Consider the following 21,693-nt stretch of genomic DNA (forward strand, 5'->3'; position numbering starts at 1 on the left):
TACAAACAGCTGTCGCCGTTTTTCTCTTCAATAAAAACTGAACAGAAAGGTTCAGTAAAAGACATACGAGCTTCCCGTCTTGTTTGAAGAAGCTTTACTCCGTAACACTGATCTTTAATCTGTAATTAAAGATCAGTAATCAGCCAGAAAACAGCAGTCGGTGCACTACTCCTATTTGCTAAATGCTACAATAATAGGTCAGATTTATTAATGTCTCCAAATCAGTTTTACAGAATGATTGCTTAGTTTATATTCCTCCTAAATATGACAAGACTGATTTATCAGAGTAATAGTGCAAGTGTAGTTGATGGGATTTTTTTCTAGAGGGTTGCATTTCTTGGACCACTCCATGCAATTATGCAATAGTTGTCTCTGATCAGCAGGATGTCTACAAGTCCTTATAGATATTGGTTGCTGTCTCTTGACTTCCTGGTTTGGTTTAAGAAAAACTCGTACAATTGTTCAAGAAATTTTAGTTGACAAAATCTACTGGTAGAGCATGAAAAGTTAGACAAAGTCAAGCAAAGGGCTGAAACTGAAAATGTACTGAATTTTCAAAAACCTTTACTAAAGATGCTAAATCATTACCCTTCTTAAACTTGATAAACATCATCATCACTTAGAACACCCAGACAAAGCTATACATAAAAATAGCTTTTATTTTCTCCAGGTAAACATTGCATTGTTGGTCAATGAGGGGACGCTGTTTACAGCATCCAATGTGGTTAAAGCTCAGGTGAGTCCAGAGTTAGGCCAGGTGAGCGTTAGCTGAAGGAGATGACTGTGCCGTTTGTGGGGGACAGGGTCTGGTCAAGTGGCGGCCATGATGCCGAGTCAGACAGCAGAGCCTTCAGACGTTTGTACTGCTTCTTGGATGGACGCCTCCCTCGCAGCAACCGCAAGCAGTTCAAAACACCCACATCTATCAGCAGCTGGAGAAGAAGAAAAAAAACATTCATACGGATTAAAGCGTTGAGGTTTTTAGGAATTTCTTATGGTCCTGAGACAGCCAAGTTTTCTTTTCCCCTCATAGGTTTTGCCAAGCATGAACAATGGACGACATGTTATAATCTTGTGCCAAGGCTGGTAAAATGTCCAGAATAAAAAATAAAACTTTCAAAGTCCTCAAGAAAACTTAGAAGCTTATATGTAAAACATGACCAGAACTTTCTTCAGTTTTCCCATTCAGCTTCTTAAAAGCCTTTCTGGTTAGTTTCTGTTTTGCTTTTTCATTAATTTTGGATGAACATCGATTGTTTTACCAAGTCACCTGTATTTCCAAAGTTACTGACGGACTTCCCTGTAATATGGTGTTTATGTAATGCTGAGAGTTTTTAAAAAAATATTTCTCTAGACTGAAAACTTTGCGCATTAAAATCTTTTTATAATAACTTTTGCCAAAAGATGCAAATATGCCATCAAGAAAATCTAACTGGGACATCACAATGTTAGTTTTGTCTTACTAGACCAAAAAGTACTTGGCAAGACTGTGTGTTTTTACAGTGTAGAGTATCGACTTACCTCTACCACAAAACACACCAAGAGGTTGAGAGCTGCCATGGCAACGAGCAGCATCTTAAAGTTCATGTCGTTGAAGTCGTACAGTTTGAATAATCTCCTGAAGACTGGACCCGGATACAACACCAGAGAGGTCACCACGGCAAAATGGATCAGCAGCACACAGAGGAAGATCACTGGAAGGACGAGCGATCACACAAGAGCACGGTGAGAAAGGACAGCAAAGTTAAAGAAGTCTAAACTATTAACCTCCTCCGTCTTATCATTCCTGACTCACCATTATGATACAGAGGTTTCTTGTGAGGAAAGCTCTTGGTGACTATCACTGCCATGATGATGTACTGGTAAGCGGATAAGGCAAACACGGACGTGTTCTCCATGTTGGGCAGGTTTTCTGCTCCAAATACTGTTGAATTTAGAGGAATATACCTAAAAAAAACAACACAATATTTATAAAACAAACTTTAAGTGTGAATCAAATGTTGACTCCTTGGAAATGTGTAAATATTGTCCTCAATGAAAAAAGAAAAAAAACACATTTTAATTGGTAACAGTGGCTAACCATTCTTGTGTGGTGGTGATGAAGAACGCAGCCAGCTGGCCCAGAACGATGGTGCAGGTGTGAATGAAGAGGCTGCCGAACACGGGAAGGGCCAGCAGGCTGGCCGGGGGTCTGCAGGGATGCAGCTCCTCACTGGGGCCTCCCCTCCCCATCACGATGGCCAGCATGGTCACCAGGAACAAATCACAGAACAGGAACTGCAGGTCAGCCATGGTTGTCTTCACCTGCAGGCAAAAGGTAACACATTTGTTAAAAAAATAAAAAATAAAAAAATCACTGAATTGTAACATAATGTCATTTAAAAGTCTGAGACTGATCACATCTAGGATTGCCCAGGGCTTAATTCTTGGGCTATATTTAATCTTATGTTTACCCTGTTTTTTTTTGTTGTTGTTGTTTTTTAGCTCTAGTGACCTTCATTCACCAGTAAATTGACAGAAAAAAAGGAAAGAAAAGCCCCGAGGCCAGGAATTGAACCCAGAACAACTATGATGAGGACTACAACCTCTGCACATGCTGCGCGAATTCTACCTACCGAGTCAAATGTTAAAAATATTTGATGAATGACGGAAAAATACGGTTGGAAAAATACCGTATTTTTCCGTCATTCATCAAATATTTTTTTGGTTTTGTTTAATTGAATGTTTTACTAGTATATGAATCATGCTAAACAAATAAACTGTATTGAGTAGAATAAACATTTTAAAGTAAACGATGCTTTTGAAATTGGTAGAAATATGAAAATGACACATTTTCTGAAATCTTATGATTTCAGGAAATGAAAGTTACACAAATACACACAGAACAACCAACAGGAACAACATTAGAGAACATATGAACTTTATTCATTACACTGTGAAAGAAAATAGTAAAGAAAATTCTGTTACACCAAGAAAAACATGAGACCTGGATCAAAGTTTTCACTGAAATTACAAGAAGTAATGGATTTTATGTTGAAAAAGTGGGAGTTTCTTCGTTGCAACTCACTGTGTTCAGGATGAGGACGGAGCAGAACTGGATGAGGCTGTAAAGCGCCATGTACCTGAAGAGACTGAAGGACGTAACAAGAGAACATCTCCCCTCTCTGCAAAATAAACAAATAACATAAAAATGATTAATCTTCTACTGCCGCCACAAACGAAGGGTTAGTTCAGTTTTAAAAAGCTCATCCTCTGTTTCTCGTCTGACTCCTTCCTTTAGCTCCGCCTCGATCCTCACCTGATCAGCAGCGGGACGCAGCTGATGTTTTCCGTCTTCGAGGTGAAAGGCGACGCGACCGACGCCTCGGCCTCGGACAGGGAAACCCCGACGTCGGCAGCTCTCAGGGCCCCGCAGTCGTTGGCCCCGTCCCCGCACATGCCTACTCGATAGCTGCCAGAAAATTCATTATGAAGCATACATTATGACGCACCGTCAGTACGTCTCCAAGTTTAAACCAGTTTAAGCTGAGCTTCATCTGAGCGACACAAAAAAAAATATTGTCAGTCTCAACATAAATCTATACCAATCGATATATTGCAGCAGTGCAACAATTACACACAAAAAATGTTTCCATTTTAATCGTATTTTCCCTCTTTTATTACTCATATTTTATTGTACGTGTTCAAACGAAAAGCTGGACTTACTTCAGTTTCTGCAGCTCCTTCACCAGCTGGGTTTTCTGGTCGGGAGCCATGCGCGCAAATACGGTCGCTTTCATCAACACCTGCAGAAGCGTGCGGTAATGTCATCCCTGGATTAATGAGTTCTATTATCGGGAAAGCTTTCTGCATGCATTGTAAAGTTTATATTACCTTCGGAAGATATTCAGGGAAGTGGTCGCAGAGGGCGGCGAAGGACTTCCCGTTTATAGCAAAATGATAGTCAACACCAGCCTGGTACAGACCCTGGAGGATTAATGGTGAACAATAAAACACTCACAGATACAAGAAATGCAGTTTGCATAATTTCGTGTTATTGTGTGTACTAACATTCATGCATAAGGTTCTGTCTCGAGGATTGGTTAAAAATCAGAGCACTCCACATGAAATATGATATCACCGAATTGCTGAATGTTAAAGACTTACCTGGTTAATGTTGTACGTGGGGCTTTGGGTGGTAGCAGCAGCAGCAGCAGCAGCAGCAGTCCCACCATCCTCCACACTGAACCTCAAACTGGGCACCGATTCAGCAGAGTGGGGGGTTGCAATGACAAAAATCACCTTCTCATCAGATCCCACCATCCTGCAGCTCTTTGCCACATTCACTGCTGTTAGAATATTGTCCCCTGTGTGATAAAGAACAGAAACACCAGGATCCAATCCAATTGTAAAATGTAGCATTGTGCCATTCATACCACTTTTTCAGATTGTTTTTTTTTTCTTTTTTGTGGTGAAACAACCATAAACTGTGACATATTATACAAGGATTTAATGTGAGACCGACACAAGGTATTGCAGAATTGGTGGAAGAGAAGGAGAACCAAACGTGAATCTGTTTTGATCCATTTCAGTCTGCTCTGTCAGTGAAGTGCACAGATGGGTGGAGCAGAGCAGAGAGAGGTGATAGAGAGGCGGTTGTGTTGCATGAAGCAGTAACATTGAAGCGGTCAGCCTGCAAAGTCATTTATATTAATCTCCTTGGCAACTACCAGGGCATGAAGACATGACTGCAACGTCCACAAGCCTCAACCGGTATCAACGGCTGCACAAAGGACTGTGGGGAGCAGCATTTCCTCCACCTCGGACCTCTACACATTACAAAGCAGGAGGAGGACGCTGCTCATCATGAAGGACTCCACCCATCCTGCACACAGACTGTTCTAGCTGGTCCCCTCAGGCTGGAGCATCCAGAGCAAAACCACCAGGCTGAGGAACAATTCCTTCCCTTCAGCCGACAGACTCATGAACTCAAGCCGACAATTAAAAAAATCCTCGAATCTAGACGCGCTATGTTAGCAAAACCCGGCAAGGTAACACAAATCATCAGAACGCCGGCAGCACGTCTTTATGTACCCAACTGTTGACTGGTTGTGGCTGCAAGAACTGCTGACTTAAAACAAGCTCCTATATCTTGCTGAAAAGTTATTTATAGGTTAGTTTTTGGCTTATTTCAAGAGCACTAAGATATTTGCACTAGACTGACCAAAAATACTCGGTATGACTTTGTGTTTTTACAGTGCTATCGTTGCTTTGTATTCGTCTCTCACATAAAATCTCAAATACATTGACATTTTTGGTTGTACCAGCCCAAAATCTGGAAAATTTAAAGGGGTATGAATATTTTTGTATGGCAGTACTTAAGAGCAATGAAACACATTCTCAGTTAAAAACAAGGAACTCTTAAGGAGCAGGAAGGCTGTGAACACAATCTCACCAGTGATCATAACACTGCGAATGTGAGCGAGCGTCAGGGTGTTGATGACCTCTGGACTCTCTGGCTTCACCAGGTTCTTCATCATCAACAAGCCCAGGAACTGCATTTCTGTCTCCACTTCCTCCCTGCAGACCCACACAAAGCTGCCTTCATATATAGAGCAACTTAACTGAATTTGAAAAACAGATTTTGTTCTTCTCACCGTTCAATGTTCAATAAGTCAGAGTTGACATCTACTGGTTTACAGGCGAGAGCCAGAACCCTGAGGCCTTCACTGGAGACGCTGCGCAGCGTGGCAGAAAACTGAGCTGGAACTGGAAAAGACGAAATCATCTCGTTTTCATCTTTAGTTCATCAGAAAAGCGGTAGAAGCTGATCGATGCGTGTCGATGGGAAGGCCGAACCTGTGTCAGGGCGACAGAGGCTAGCCACCATCTCTGGGGAGCCTTTGAGGAAAGCAAGAGCAGAGCGTCCCCCATGGGCCACCGTCACCACACTCATCCTCTGCAAGGCCGAGGAGAAGGGAAACCTCTTGACGATGGCAACCGCCTCACTGGAGTACTGATGGCAGAACAGGAAACGAGAAAATAACGCATGGCTACTTAAAAATCCCCTTTAAAAAATGATTACAATGTGTGATTAGATTTTATGATGAACCTTCTTGCTTTTATTTGCAGTTGGTGTTGACTTAGTATACGCCTACAGTGAAGAGGAGGCTTAAAACAGTTTACATTAATCAAATTAATTACACCATATAAATATTTTTCCAACCTACAATGAAACCTTAAAAAAATCTCCATTGTAGTGTACAAAGCCAAAGGCAATAAAGAAAACTAGAACATGATGATTCATAATGGATGCCTAGATGTCAGTGGAAATAGGAGAAGACAAGAACGGTTCTTGTCAAACTGCATTGTGCCAAGTGTAAAGTTTGGTGGAGGGAGGATTATGGTGTGGGAAAGGAGCTTTCACTGGAGCCTCTTCCAGTGGAAAAAAAACTCTGGATGCTTCAGCACACCAAGACATTTTAGACAATTCCATGTTCCCAACTTTGTGGGAACAGTTTGGAGCTGGGCCCTTCCTCTTCCAACATGACTGAGCACCAATGCAGAAAGCAAGGTCCATAAAGACACGGATGGTAGAGCCTGGTGTGGACAGAGTCCTGACCTCAACCTGATAGAACACCTTTGGGATGAATTAGAGCGGAGACCGAGAGGCAGGCTTCTCGTCCAACATCAGTATGTGACCTCACAAATGCGCCTCTGGAAGAATGGTCAAAAATCCCCATAAACACTCCTAGACCTTGTGGACTGCCTTCCATAAGGTTCTAGCTGCAAATGTTGGATCAATGTCATACTGAACCCTATGGAGCAGGAATGGGATGTCACTTAAACTCATATGTGAGTCAAAGCAGGTGGGCGAATACTTTTGGCAATATAGTGTGGCTTCCTCCACATAGAACCACCCTGAGCTCTCTTCTGAACTTGTTAAGAGATGTTTCAGACCAAACTATAAAGCTTGTTGGTTTCTAGCAGCTTGTAGTAAACAAATGACAACAATTTATTGACGTTACTTCCACATTTCCAGCAAAGACATTAACCTGAGAGCCCTTGCTAGCTTGGAAGAAGTCATCATGGCGTCCTGATGGAGACGTCAGGGAGTCCTCTAACCCCTCTTGAAAGGTAAAACTGATAGCTGAGAATAATTCATGATGTGCTTCAGTACAGGCACATGAAATAACTTCTTAAGGCATGAAATAATTAGATCTAGTTTTCAAAATGAAATCATTTAACTAAGACACATGTAATTAATTCTATATTTAATCAATTATTACTGTAACTATTTTAAGTTTTAAAAAAAATAATGACATCTAAAACATTAAATTTGGCACTCTTCAAGAAGGGAAAGACAAAATAACTGAAACTGACTAAGACTTTTCAACAGAACAGCTTAAAAAAAGAGAAAAAAATAAAATGGGAAATAAATATTGTCATTCCTCTCCACTCATTTTTTTTATTAGAGGTTTCTATAATTATGTGATCCATGTTGACATTATGCTTCCTGCTTTTAGCTTTTATTGATGCCGATCCTTGAGGCGATGAAGCCAGATGATAATTACCATAGCTCCTGAACGCTACAGAGATCCTGCTGTTTACCAGAGTGGGTGTGTTGTCAGAAACAAACATCATCTAGTTTATTTTAGAGTTGCACCAGAAGCTGGTTCAATAAATTTCACACGTGGCTTGTTCTGAGAGCACACAGTGATGTGACTCTGAGCCACATCTGTGTGGTTTGTATAAATCATTAACATGTAGCTGCAGTTGAATGAGAAAGTCTGTCTTGCACCAATGAGGTATAAATAAGAGTGAAAACTGGTTGCATGTTTTAAGAATAAACTAGGTCATTTTGACAACCTTACAGAGACACTTACTGTTCCCTGAGCTTGAGGCCTTTGAGTCGAAGGTCTCATAACAGCCAAAACTTTGTGACGTCCAAATGCAGAGTGAGCAGCATCTCCGTCTCCCTCTGGCTCCAGGAGAGTCTGAGGAGCAAGGAAAACAAAAATACTGGCTTTCACACTGATGCACTTATTTATTTATTGTTTTTTTTTTTTTTGTTTTGTTTTTTTTTCAAATTTAGGATTTTAATCAAGCATTAGATTGCACTTTATTGCAAAACTGTGCAGTTTGTATATCAAGGACTTTCAATGACTTGATACAGAAATCAAGCACTTCAGCTTCTATGCACCACAAAACTGGAACAAACTTGCAGAAAACTGCAATACTGCTGAAACACAGAGTTTCTTAAAATCAAGGCCAAAAGCCCCACCTGTTTAGAGATAACTTTGATTTTAGGTAAATGAAGCATTGATCAACATATCTGATATGTATTTTCTTGATGATGGCATTTCACAAAATATAATGCGTATTGCTTGTTTCATAATTAGTTACTGTACTATGGTTTTAGGATGTAAAGCATTCTAAACCTTGAAAACGCCTCATTGAAATTCAAGCATTTCCAGTGATTTCAACCCTGAATAAAGATCATAAGGTGTACAGGATCATACCCAGCCAGTAGACTCCATCATTTTGAGCTCCAAGGGGTCTCCAAGGGGCTCACCCTGCAGAAGAGTGACCGTGTGACAGCAGGCCAGTGCAGCCCTCATGTCCCCTGGTGGCAGTAGTGTGGGGTCAGGGACCAGTTCTGAGAAGCCAGCAGGTCCACTTTCCAACACCCCCCACACATCCAGACCCTCCTCTGTCAGCGTTCCAGTCTGTGGAAAACAGATTTACTGCGGGTAAGCCATGGACATCAGTTTACTCCTCATAAACGACCAGGTATTGGCTTCCAGCCTCACCTTATCGAAGCAGAACACAGACACCTTTCCGCAGATGTTGATTCGTGGCGGGCTGATGCAGAAGATGCCCCGCTTCTTGAGCCTGCTCTGGGCGTAAATGGTTCCCGTGGTGATGGCGGCAGGCAGGGCGGGCGGCACCGCGATGGTCACAACATCCAGGCTTCTGATAATTAACTGCAGCCAGGTGACCTGGACACACACCCAGCAGTGTTAGCCCTCCACACATTTGCTGCCAGGCCAGAAAACACATGGAGAACTTACATTGGTTCTGAAGAGGATCACAAATATGTAAATGGTACCAATGAAAGCTGAAGAAAATGTAGGAAAAAATTAGAAAAATGGAAACAGAGTTGGTGAGTTAGTGAAGTCCCGGCTATGGCTTACCAATCACAGCGAGAATGAGCAGGAACTTCATGGCATCTTGGTAGAAGCGGAAGTTGATAGGCTGAGGGTATAAAATAGAGCTGACCAGGTTACCCTTGGCTGTGAAAAACCCTGCAGCAGAAACACAAAGATCAGAACTGGTCTGGTTTGGAAAAGTTCAGTTAAAAGATTTTAATCATATAATGTCAGAGCAGCAATGCTTGGAGCAGTCACCAATCAGATAGCTTAGTAGGCTAGGTTCCAATATATTTGTTATATTTTCAGCTGCTGTGGTTTGCTTTCACACTGCACTGTCAAAAGAACCAAACCCTTTGAACAACCAGTTGTTTTTTGCCTGTGGGAACAGGCAAAGGAAAAGATTAGCCAACCCATAGTCTGTTGTTTCCACTGAAGGAAATTACAGAAAACCTCTGAAGAAGACATTGAGCACAACTTCGTTCTCTGCAAAATGTAAACACAAATGGAGTGGCACCCAATTTTAGGATTATAGGATTTCTCTTTTGTCTTTGGCCAAAGACCACAAGCCATTTCTCCTGCTAGCGGTAGACTCGAACGTTTGTGTTGGTTGCATTTACCCAGAATGGCCTATTTTGGTCCTGTTTCTGGAGCAGTCTCTGGTCCACCTGCATCCACATATGCATTTGAACCGCACCAGAGTTCACTTCAACCAAAGTGAAACCTAGTTATTTTAGGTGGATCAGAGTTTGCTTCTTTGGCTCACATCAGAGTTTGATTGTGCATTCACACCTCCCCAAACAAACTAAACGTTTTAGGCAAACAAACTAGAGTTTGATTAAAGAAGACTTAACAGTGTGAATGCACCCCTAGTTTAAATCCAGATAAATTAGTCATGGAGGGGAAGGTTTCCAAAAGGCAATCATTGATAGCACACTTCCACTTGCCTCCATTTCTGCTATAAACATGCAATAACTTCCTTATAAATAACGCAACAATGGTTTAAAAACCTTATGGCCTTTGAATAAACCATTATGATGTTTCTGAGATAAGAGTTGTTTTAAGCCAGTGGAAGTCTGGTTTGTTCTTGGTCTTTTTTATGCTAGCTATTAGCTTCAGGCTCAAGAGCCAACTGCTCTGGATCCATGAGAAACAAAAGTTGTCAAGAAATCATGCTGGAACCTTGTGAGGTTCTTAATAGAACCGCACTTCAACATTTCTGAACTATCCCTTTAATTTTGTATCTACAGGCCCCCTACCAACCGGTGCTTGTGACCACAGCAACTGCGCCCCGTCCTCCTGGCCGTCCCCCTTTAGCCTGAATGACGTGGGTGCCGCAGAAAATAGTGTGTCTGCGCTCAGTCTCTGAGCTGTAGGTCCTGTCTGCAGCTGGGAGGGGGGTTTTCAGCACTGGAACACTTTCCCCTGAAAACAACCATGTTGATTTAAACACAGGAAAAAACTAAGAAGAAAGAGGTAACCTAGCAACCCGTAGAAACTCGTATACCAAGTAGACTTGGAGAAAGTAACTCAATAAGTTTCCCTTATATGCTGCAGTCATTGACTATGAGACACATTTCTTAAAGTAAAAACAACAAATCTAGTAGGTTTTCGTGACTCTGGTTACCTGTGAGCATGCTCTCATTGACCAGACACTCCCCGGCCAGCAGCGCGGCGTCGCAGGGCAGCACCAGGCCTTCCTGAGGGATGATCAAACAGTCACCAGGGACCAGCTCCTCAGAGCTCACACAATCTTCCTCTGAGAGAACAGAAAACCACAATGTTGATGTTATTAATTAAACCAATGTGGGGAAACAAGCCAGTAAAAGACAACTGTGGCCCTTTTATGCTATTATTATAAGGTTTTATTGTGTGGAAACAACGTTGCTCATCAGAAAACCTAGAAATGCAGTGACAGTAATAAAAAAAAGTTGATCTTGACCCTCGAGTGAAATTTGTGAAGCCAGTTTTGCTTAAATTTGCAGACCTGCAATTAGCCACTAAAATGCTAACTATGCATAAATCCTAGGGATAAACGCTCCCTTTCATTGGCCTCCATAGGCTTCTTTTATTGTCTCTTGTTCTTTGTGAGAATTTTTTATTTGAGACACAAACATAAATCCATAAAACTTTTTACAAAGCCGTTGATACATAAAAAGATATATTTTAGTTTACAAGTCGCATTATAAGCAGGCACAGCATTGCTGTATTCCACAAAAAAAAAATCATGCATCCATTTTCTTAGTAAAGGAAGTAAATCATATGGGAAAACACAGGACTCACCTCCCGAGTCTCTGCGTATTGTGACATTTGTAATGAACCGAGCCATGTTGCGAAGAGTAATACTTTGCTGCGGAGCAAGAAAAAAATAAGAAAGTTGTATTTAGAAATCAGATTAAAACATCAAATTGAAATGATGTTTCCCACTGAAGGCTCACCTTTCGAATTTCATACAGTGAGATGCTGATGGAGATGACTGAGATAATAAATATGCATAAAGCATAGTAATAATACTCATCGATGCTCCACAGGGTGATGCTGAACACCTGAAATATGTAAAAAGGGTTGAGGACCTGCAGGAGCAAAAACAAGAGAAAAGAAATTAGATTTTGAAATATTGACTAAAAACAACACTGGATTTATATTTTAAATTGTTACTCATTTTATTTTTTTCCAAAATTAAGTTTATCTGAAAAACAATTTTCTTAAGTGCAGAGAAAACCACTTTTGGTGTTTTAGCTTCACATGGTCTGGATTTCCAGCTGCAGATTCAACACAGTTTATTTCTCTGTTCTGTCATCCTTATAGTTTAAAGTCATTTTAAAATATGGTCATAACCACACTGCTGGTCATAATATACAATTTTATTCAATACTATTGTGCAAATGTTGCCAGACCATTGTATTCATACTTAATATTATACTATAAGAAGTTAATACTGGCCAATGATTAATTTTTACTGATGGACCAACTAACTATAAAGCAATACAACATTTAATCCCAACAAGAGGAAGTGAGAACACCACCTGCTGCAGACTTACTTTCAGGCATTGGTGTCTATTTTTGTTAAATACCAGACTGTATTTACTGAAAGTAGCATCGTCAGGGCCGGCTCAAGCCTCCATGGGGCCCTGAGCGGAATGTGGTTTTGGGCCCTTCTCTTTCTGCTAATAATGTGGATTGTTACAATCAACAGATGATTAGATCATTTGCACACCTGCAACAAACTTATTGCATCTCTGACAGTGCTGTTTACATTATATATTATATGCATATATTATATAGGATACATTTATTGGCCGGCCAATTTCCTTAAATTTAGGGAACTGATGATCGGCCGATACTTGCATCTGAAGCCGATCTTGTCCTCCAATCTTATTTACCTCAGCAAAGGTTTAAATATCAGCCTCTGTCCTCTTCTGCTCTGCAGTGAGAGGTTTGACTGACAGACAGGCCCACCAGTTCATGTCTGCACGTTTGCACTTAAATGTACAAACAGCAAGAAAGTTGCTGTCAGCGACTTTCTTGGTATATTTAGCAATATTTCAGACAAAAAAAAAAAAATTGGTGAATCAAAATCGGCAGATCAAGCTTTTTAAGGATTAGTAATCTGCGATCAGTCAGTTCCACAAGAAAAAACCTGGATAGCCACAACAAAATGGCTGAGACCTTTGATTAATTACTTGAAGCAAACTTAATTTTGTTAAAAAGGATTTAAGACATTTTAAGGCCTTACTTTTAGATTCATGGATTTAAGACTTAAATTACTAAAGTTGCTGGCTCTAAATACGTTACTAAAGTTTGTTGTATTTGCTCGTGTGTGTAAAATTGATTGTGATTTCATTCTCCCAACTCACTTCCTCAAATAGTAGCCTCATGTAGGACTTTACAGGCACATCAATAAGGTTGGCCCCAAACACGCTTCTCCTGAAAGAAAACACGCAATTAAAATCAATCACAAATCCCCTCTGAGTTTAAAATATTTCCAACTGAGCATCTCTTTTCTACCTCCAGCTCTGCTCTTGAGGACTCAAGCCATTTTGGAAGCCATACAAGCCTTTGCAAGTCCAGTCCTCATTGAGGACACTGAAGACAGGAGACAAATTGTTTTACAGAGGAGGAAACATCCTATTCAAATTATTCTTCCTAAAGTAGAAATGCACCTGTTTAGGTTTAATCTCTCGTCTGGTTTACTTAAATACAGTAAAACCATCAAACATGCTGTTGAGATGCAGTTTGGAGTTCACAGTTTACAGTTATATACACACTTGTGTATATAACAAGTGTGTATATAACACTTGTTATATATCACATTCTGATGAAAAGATTCGGTTAAATTGTTATATACACATAAGTGTTATATACACTTATGTGTATATAACACTTTCAATAGTGTTCAGAAAACTCTTTATACGATTGAGCAGTTTTTCATTTTCAATACCTAACAGGACAGAAAGCTCCCTTCCTGTCCAACCAGACGTAACGAAGACCTTCATACAAGTAGTAGCGCAGCAGCGTTTTCTGAAACGCAGCAAGAGCCACTGTAAGACCTGGGCATGATTTTCATTTCATAAAAACTAAAACAGAATAAACAACAACAAAGATTACCTCCTCTCTGTGAAGCTGAACCGTATCTCTCCAATCCTCCTCAAGCTGCCCCAGCTGATCCAAACTGGAGGGAACAACTGAATCAGCAGAGTTCTGCATGTTTCCTCACTGTCCTGTCAGCAGAAAGTTGAAAGATGGAGAAGCTCACAGCTGCTTACCTGCCCGCCTCCATCTCCTCCGTGAGCACCTCCACAACATGCTGCTGGCCAAAACTGTCCTGACGGAAAATATCGCAAAAATAAATCAGAGATTTTTTAAAACTGGAACCCTTGCTGAGCAAATCTGGCAGGCAAAACTTCTTCATCTAGTATGAAAACCATCAGATTAACCTACAGCATCAGGAAAACTCAAATAGGTGTAACGTCAGAGTACAAATTGTCCAAAAGTATTCATACTTCTTGATATTTCTCGGGTTTATTTCTAATTTTTACAACCACACCCTCCAGTGAATCTTATTGATATTTTATGTGACGTTTGTTTGTCTGTGCGCGCGCAAATGTCAAAATGAGAAAAAGAGAACAAAAGAGAGGTGGGGCAAAAGGTTGAAAGGGACAAAGGAGATAAGAATAGAGCAGAGTGAGAAGGATAAAGAGAATACAAGAAAACACAAGGGGATGCTTTCCAACCACAATGCAAGTCTGTGGTTGTAATATGGAAAAAATTCAACGGGAATGATTGCATTTGAAACTCTAAACAACAGCTATAATATTAAATTGTGCACATTGCATTAATTTCCTTACTCTTAGCAGCAGAACATCTGCCAAAGCCAGAGGGCAGGATCGGCAGCGTGCGAGGACAGCGAGCCGCGGCCGCCAGTGAAACAGAATCAGAAGGAGACCCAAGGTCAGCAGGGCCAGCAGACGACACAGCCACACCCGCCAGCGCACCCACTTATACCCCTGAACGTCCTGAGGGAGGAGAGTCAGAGAGTCTGTTCACAAGCACATGATCAAGTTTGTTCAGCCGTTAATGACTAAAATTTCTGTTAAAATGATCAGAACAACATCACATGACAAGACAGAGAGACTTATTTTACAAAGGCCATAATGAGCAGCACAGAATTAAATACAGACCTGCAACAATGTCAACTAACAATGATGATGCACTTTTACCTATTCTTTTTAAGTTGCAAGATCAAAAAATAAGTAAAAATCAGAACAACCTGGCAGTGGCTGGTTCAGCTGGTTATAATGAAATTAAGTGCAACAGAAAATATTTAAAAAAATCTAATCTGTCAAGGTCAGTTTAGCAGAAATGAAGAAGTGGATGTTACCATGTGTGAGTCAGGGCTGAGCAGGGAGTCTGGTGGACAGGATGAAGGGAGTCCGCTCTGCGGATCCACAACACTACCTGTGGGACAGGAGAGGACAAAACGTCCATCATAGCATGTACAAGTCAGCAGTATAACAAAACAGGGTTGAGTATTTTATTACTGATTAATCTATCAATTATCCAGATGATTAATTGATTATTTGGATAAAGAAAAATGGCACATTCTGCAAATTTGACATGCAACATTTGAAATACTTTAAAAGATGCAAACAAATAATTAAATTGCTTTTTTAAATAAGAAAACAAACATTTTATTGCATAAAATGTCATAGAATCGCTTTACTGTACACTTGATTATTTGTAGCAAACGATGCATCTGCAGCTCAAAAAATACTTTGAAGATCAACATGTGAAAAGCTCAGCCTTTTCTGCTGGACTTAATTAACCTATCAATAATTTTATAGCAAAAGGTATTTGATAGGATTTTCTTTTGTATAACTTCTCTAACTTTTGTTTTTGTTGCTTCTACAGATCTGATTTCTTTTCCATTTTCGTCCCATTTTCTTTGTCCTATAGAAGTGAATATGAGAGATGAGGTGTCCTATACCAAATGGCAATAATCCACACAAAGTCAAGAAGAAATCCCCTAATTAGCTAATACACAACATGGGTGTGTAAGCCTAAGAGGTTTGTTACAGAACAGAAATGAACATACACTTTGAAGCAGGTTTAGGTAACAAAATAATGTCCTAGCCTTTATTATTAGTTATAAACTGTGTGTAGCAAGTAGATAGGTATTTTTACTGAGAAACCTAGTGGTGTTGTGGCTATTTATGATGAATTCTTGTAAATCATAAACTCTATCAATCTAGTTTTTTCTCTTTAAAGTTAGTGTATTCTAACTTTAGAAAATACTTATGCTAGTTTTGGAAGCTCAACCTGTAATGAATTACTGTATTTGGAAATGCTGTGAGTACTTTGGTAACTTTTGGACCCTCTCACTACATTAAGAGATCAAGTACAGATCAAGGGGTGTGGTTGAGAGATTTCTTTGTCAAATATCCGGTGACGACGGGAAAACATTTTTTTAACTAATTTTTGACCGTTTTGAACTCGTAAGATTGGGTTAAGTTCATTTATGTTTACAATTAAGTTGTAAGAAATTATCAGTTATTATTTTGTCTACATTTTTTTTGGTAAACATACAGCAGACCATATAGGACCAAAACTGAACTTTGTAGCCTTTACGCAAAGAATAAGAAAACTAACACTGAACATCTGTCAGCTTGTGAACCAGCACAAGGACATGGTTACTTTTTATGATTTGTGTTTGACTGACTTAGTCAGTGTTGTAATTTGTTGTCCCATTAGAACATATCTGAATGTGTAGTCAGCTTTCAAAAGAAACAGTTCAAAGCAATAATTGTCAAAAAATATGAGGAGCAGCCATGGACGGATCCCCGGCTAAAATGATTGTTGCGGCCCCACGCAGCCTCAGTATGTCCCAGCAAATGGTGAACCAGTTTTTTCACTGTCAACGTCAAACTCGTGTCAGAGTTCATACGACTCAGAGCTTACTGACTGTCTGAGAAACTGAGAAAGCTGGGATAAATGATCTGAACCCGGAATCTTACTGGAAAAGCACAAAGGCAGCACAAAGCACTAATACTGAAATGTAATATTGCTTATTAAAAGGCATCTGATGGTTCTCCGTTTACGCCAGCTGGCATTTTTATGGGATCAGTTCCTTCTTTTCTGCAACATCCTGAGGACTAAAAGTTTTAACTTTTCTAACTGGTGTCAAATTCTGACGAAAAGATTTGGTTAAATTGTACAATAGAGACATAGCTGCACACAGAAGTGCCACCCTTTTTACAAATAATGTCTCCAACCCAATAAAACTTATATAAACAAACACCACAATTTCTCTATTCAGATAATTTATCTGTAAACCTGAAAGATAGTTGTGTATCTTTTAGGTTAACAGATCAACAGTTTCTGAAAGCCGCACACTATCCCATCTGGCACCAATGCTACGGTCAAACTCACCTAAATCCTTTGCCTTTTTGATGCTCCGTTTAAAGTTCAGCATATTTTACCACCGAGTTGCTGCCATGCGATTGGCTGATTCACTACTTGCGTTAAAAAGTAGGTACCCAATAAAGTGGGCAGTGAGTGTGTGATTGATACACAATAAAAATAAGTCCCCTTTACATTATTATTATTAATTTAAGTCAGAAATGCTAAATTGGCTATTGAAGATGTTTAATCTTTTATTTGAATGAGGCGATATAAAAACGCAGATTTAAACAGACATTAAACAGAGAGCGGGGTCGCCGTGAACTTTTCCGGAGTCAGTAAACGCATCGCAGAGACAAATTCCTACTTTCGGAATACAAACAAGCTCTAAAACTAAAAAAGAGAGATGACGCTGCTTAAAGTACACAGCTCCCCTAAAAACGCTTACTGACGCAATGCTTCATTAGGCAGAAATAAGCACGAGACGCCATAAATTGAAATTAACAAATATGTTTGACCGGATGCTTACTTCCGCCTCAAAGTACTGATAAAAAAATACCCAAACAACCTCCTTTAGGAAAGCAAAGAAACAACTTACCGTCCAAACGAGACTAAAGCAGACCCTTACTCTAATGAAAGCTACGAAATTTTTCAAGAGGCTGAAACTGAAAATCCCACAGTTCAGCTGTGCTGCAGTTCCTGACTTTGGCACTGAAGCACACTTGTTCAACCGGCTTGGGAGCAAATATCTGACGCCTGCCTTCTCCCCGATAAAAGAACCAAAGGAAATCACGGTGGACGGCATGCCGTACAAAGTAACGAGATAAAAAAAATGCATTCAACGTAATTTTTTCACTTTTTGTCATAATGTCAACAGAAACTGCACGTCACTAGAAGTGTTGAGGCAGTACAGTAATATACAGTTATAGATGACGAGGTCCTCGTTATCTTTAATTATAATTCTATTCTATCAAAAACATCGTAGTCTAATGTCATCGCAGCCAAAAGTCAACACCTATAAATTTAATATATCGAATACCGAGATTAAGGAAATACTGTAGTTATAATAAGAGTTGGTGTAAAGGTCGCAATGACACACTATACCTCAAAAATGCCTGCATCTTGTTCCTGAACTCCTCTTATGTTCGACACGGGAAAACACACAGACACAGTCAAAAAAGGCCAAAAATTGTTCTGAGTTATCCATTTTATGCAGATACCTGAAATTATGTCAGAGTTTGTCAAGGCTGAGTTTTTGAGCAAAAAAAAGAAAAGGAAAAATTATCACAAGTTCTCTCAGCCTCAACAACAAAAAAAAAATTGCAATCCAGATTTCCAGAGTTATCAGTCATGCATAGTATTTGTAGATTGACATGAGAATCACAATGCACAACGATTTAACCCCAACACACCCCCCTCCCTTGCCCCCAGAGATAAATCAATAACCCAATTCAGAGATCTACCCACATCTGAAGGGAGAGACGTTCTAAATATAACTTTATATGGCTTATTCTGTTCAGTGAGGTGAGGGCGAACACAGACTTTCAGTTTCCCTCTTAAACAAGATCATCATTACCACAGACTGAACTTTCAGCAGTTTCAAAAAAAAGGGAAATATACCTTACCAAATGATGAGACAGACACAAGACAGTCATCTGAGCTGAGAAAGCAAAAAAAAAAAAAAAAAACTCAGTCCCAGAACAGCTCAACTCAACAGCCACAGCACTTTGGGTTACTTTTAACTAGGCTGATTTTAAATTCTGATTTCTCCATTTACACTTTGGTGGTGAGCACAGAAACAAAGACTTGTGATATTAGGAAAAAACAGGTTCTAATTTTTAAAACCTTGAAACTAAGCAAGTAAAAAAAAAAGTAAAAGAAACTGCTAGATGAGTTGGTGCAATTTGGTAATAGTCTGGTCTTTAATACATCCTACTTTTATTTTTTAAATGATAAAAAAAAGTTAAGATGGAAAATAAATAGAATATAAAAAAATACTTCAAATCAAGTGGTTGAAGAGTATTTAGGGGTTGCCTATAATATGCCTCTCTGAGATGTATAAGAAAGACTGTAAGGCAGACATGAAACTGCAGCATGTAACTTTTAGAATATATACGTTTTACACATTTGTTAAAACTGTCACTATGTTGTGATTATATGACAGATAACCTGTGAAAAGATTGATCTCCTCCACCTCCTTTTTGAGCAACTGAGGCACAGCTACTGACCAAAAACAACCAATCAGAGTCAGGAGGAGGGTCTTAGAGATGTTAATCAACCTCATGTACTAACCGCTAAATGTGCTAATGACAGAGAAGCAATTTACCATTAAAGGAAAACTGTTTATCCACCATCATTGGTGGTAATGCTAACTACCCTGAGCATTCACAACAATGCTCACGTTACCGTGCTAGGTGCAGCGTAACTCTGATCAAGGGGCGGAAAGGAGCAGGGCCACACAGAGATGACTGACAGCTCTAACCGCCCCCTGGCTCTGATTAATTGGTTCTAGTTAGCACTGGAAGAAGGAAGTGGAGACAGATTGTCAAACACAGTGACAGTTTCAACAAATATGCAAAAAAAAAATGTTTTTTTAATAAAAGTTACATACTGAAACTTTAAATAAGTAAAGATATGTACAGATTCAGCAAGACCGGTCGAAGAAACTAAGCCAATAAAAGTCCCCCTTTGATCTCTGCACAGCGTCCATTTTTAAAGGGCTACATGTGCAGGCATCCTTCAACATGTACATCTTACAAAATTATCGCATGCTTATTTTCCGCATCTGATCCTGATATCATCTCCTCATGCACTTAAATTCATACATTCATTGTTTGTCCAGACTCGGTGTCGTCGACCTTTTCTTAGAATGATTTCAAAGCACACCAAAAGTCCTCTGTGTGGTCAGACTCTACACTGTCAACAGAGATACAAAATGCTTCCCCAGTTGGTACAAACTGGAAACATCCCAAAGCAGAAAGAAACTTTATGTACCCAAAAAGATCAATCTCAAAATCACCAAAACCGCAGATGGAGCAAAAAATCGGTTTAGCTTGATGCAATACTAAGAAGTGAATTAAGCATATTTTAGGTTATTTTCTGTTTCTAATCTGACCACTAGATGTCACTATTTGTTACACACTGAACCTTTAAGCCACTGTGTGCACCTTTGGCCTAGTGAATAAAATTCCTGTAAGCAGTGATGCTGTAATTGTTTACAGTCGCATATACACATATCTTACATCTCTTTAATTGTTTTTCACACTATCTGTCTATTGATGACCCCAGCAAAACGGTCTGTTTACTTTATACTGTTAGTTCTACAAAGAAATTACAACAGATGGATTTGTTTTGAATAAGTTTACAGCTTGTGTTGCACACGAAGTCCCTAATGAAAGCCAGAGATACATTAGTAGGTAGTTGTTGGTGGAATAGTGATCTTGAAGGTGTTTAGCATGAAGTATACTTTAATAACATTTTAATATGGAGGTCCATATGAATGATATGTCACAATATTTACCCAATATAACCATATTTTCTGTTTGTAGTGGTAGTCAGAAAATGTAGTTAAAACCAGACACACTCAAGGATATTAAAAATTAAGTGGTCGTGTTATTTTCCTTACCAATGTTCTTATAAGCAATTTATGATTAAAGTATCAGCAAAGTTTGTAGATCATTTTAGATTTATTATTGCAGAGTGTAAACAGGCAAAGCAGATAACTTTTACTTTACTGAACGAAAACTGTTTTTGTGTTGTTGTTTACTTGCTTTTTGTTTGTTTGTTTGTTTTCCTCCTTAAATCAGAGAAAGATAACAGCAGATAAGTTGACAGTCGTTGTAAACACACTCGAGTAGCAGCCGTGGCTGACTCTGTCTGAGGCTAGCGGCTAGCAGTCACATTACATCAGTTCCTCTGTGGAAGAAACAGCTAAATATCAGACAGAAACATTTACCCTGCTGGTACATCCTGTGGTCACGGTCAGAACCTCTACATGCTTCCTGAAAACCACAAACAGTCCTCTAACGGGAAAGGCTGCTCTGTTTCAAAACGTGTATTTGAAGACGCAGTCGCACTCTCCTACGGCAAGCCGAATCATCCAAAAGACACAAACACGCGTAACCAATCAAAGAGCAAATAAGACGGTGGCCATTTTTAGCATACCTGTCAAATCTCCCGCTTTGGCCGGGAAACCATCGCATTCTACCCCCTCTGTCCCGGGGAGCACGTCCCACCCCTCTGACGGTAGACACCCCCTGCCCTTACGGTAGTCTTTCTCCACCTCTCCTCCACCATGCCCCGCTCTTACGGTGCATCTGCACTCCAAGCTCCTTTCCCACTCACCACCTCATACTTGACAGGTAAGCATTTTAATCCAATTACAGCTAATTTGGAGACAGTTTGTCTCTCTTGAACGAAAAATAAATGTTTTTTATAATTTCTTTGAAATATATTTAATACAAAGTAACAAGAACATATGAATAAAAAATTAGAAAATTGTGTGTATTTGTATTCAGACTCCTCCCTAATTCTGATACTCCTAAATACATTGCAGTGCAACTAATTTCATCCAGGAAGTCACCTAATTTAGAAAATGTTTTAAATAATAAAAAAGTAAGCAGTACCATTTGTGTAAGCTGACTCAATGTTGGTAGTTACAAAT

General features: G+C 39.6%; 1 protein-coding gene across 7 annotated transcripts; it reads right to left on the reverse strand.

Annotated features, from left to right (window-relative positions):
• Positions 1 to 639: 639 nt before the first annotated feature.
• atp13a2 (ATPase cation transporting 13A2) lies at positions 640 to 21,403 on the reverse strand. 7 transcript variants are annotated; one of them, XM_016680712.1, is made up of 30 exons: positions 21,195 to 21,403; positions 18,656 to 18,690; positions 15,013 to 15,089; positions 14,480 to 14,647; positions 13,898 to 13,956; positions 13,740 to 13,803; positions 13,573 to 13,652; positions 13,140 to 13,217; positions 12,989 to 13,058; positions 11,570 to 11,704; positions 11,415 to 11,481; positions 10,759 to 10,890; positions 10,395 to 10,556; positions 9,177 to 9,287; positions 9,054 to 9,100; positions 8,793 to 8,981; positions 8,502 to 8,708; positions 7,866 to 7,976; positions 5,839 to 5,995; positions 5,637 to 5,748; positions 5,435 to 5,559; positions 4,147 to 4,346; positions 3,874 to 3,966; positions 3,706 to 3,785; positions 3,299 to 3,451; positions 3,068 to 3,164; positions 2,081 to 2,304; positions 1,796 to 1,947; positions 1,522 to 1,694; positions 640 to 932 (listed from the first exon to the last, which is right to left on the reverse strand). In XM_016680712.1, exons 1-30 carry the CDS (start codon positions 21,230 to 21,232, stop codon positions 765 to 767), a joined length of 3,564 nt encoding a protein of 1,187 aa, XP_016536198.1. In that variant the 5' UTR covers positions 21,233 to 21,403; the 3' UTR covers positions 640 to 764. The 7 variants fall into 7 exon arrangements, with proteins under 7 accessions (XP_016536198.1, XP_016536199.1, XP_016536202.1 ...); XM_016680713.1 differs by lacking the exon at positions 21,195 to 21,403 and adding an exon at positions 20,986 to 21,143; XM_016680716.1 differs by lacking the exon at positions 18,656 to 18,690 and having other exon boundaries at positions 21,195 to 21,202.
• Positions 21,404 to 21,693: the final 290 nt, after the last annotated feature.

Source organism: Poecilia formosa, unplaced genomic scaffold, assembly GCF_000485575.1.
Source record: "Poecilia formosa unplaced genomic scaffold, Poecilia_formosa-5.1.2 Scaffold255, whole genome shotgun sequence".
Classification (NCBI taxonomy): Eukaryota; Metazoa; Chordata; class Actinopteri; order Cyprinodontiformes; family Poeciliidae; genus Poecilia; species Poecilia formosa.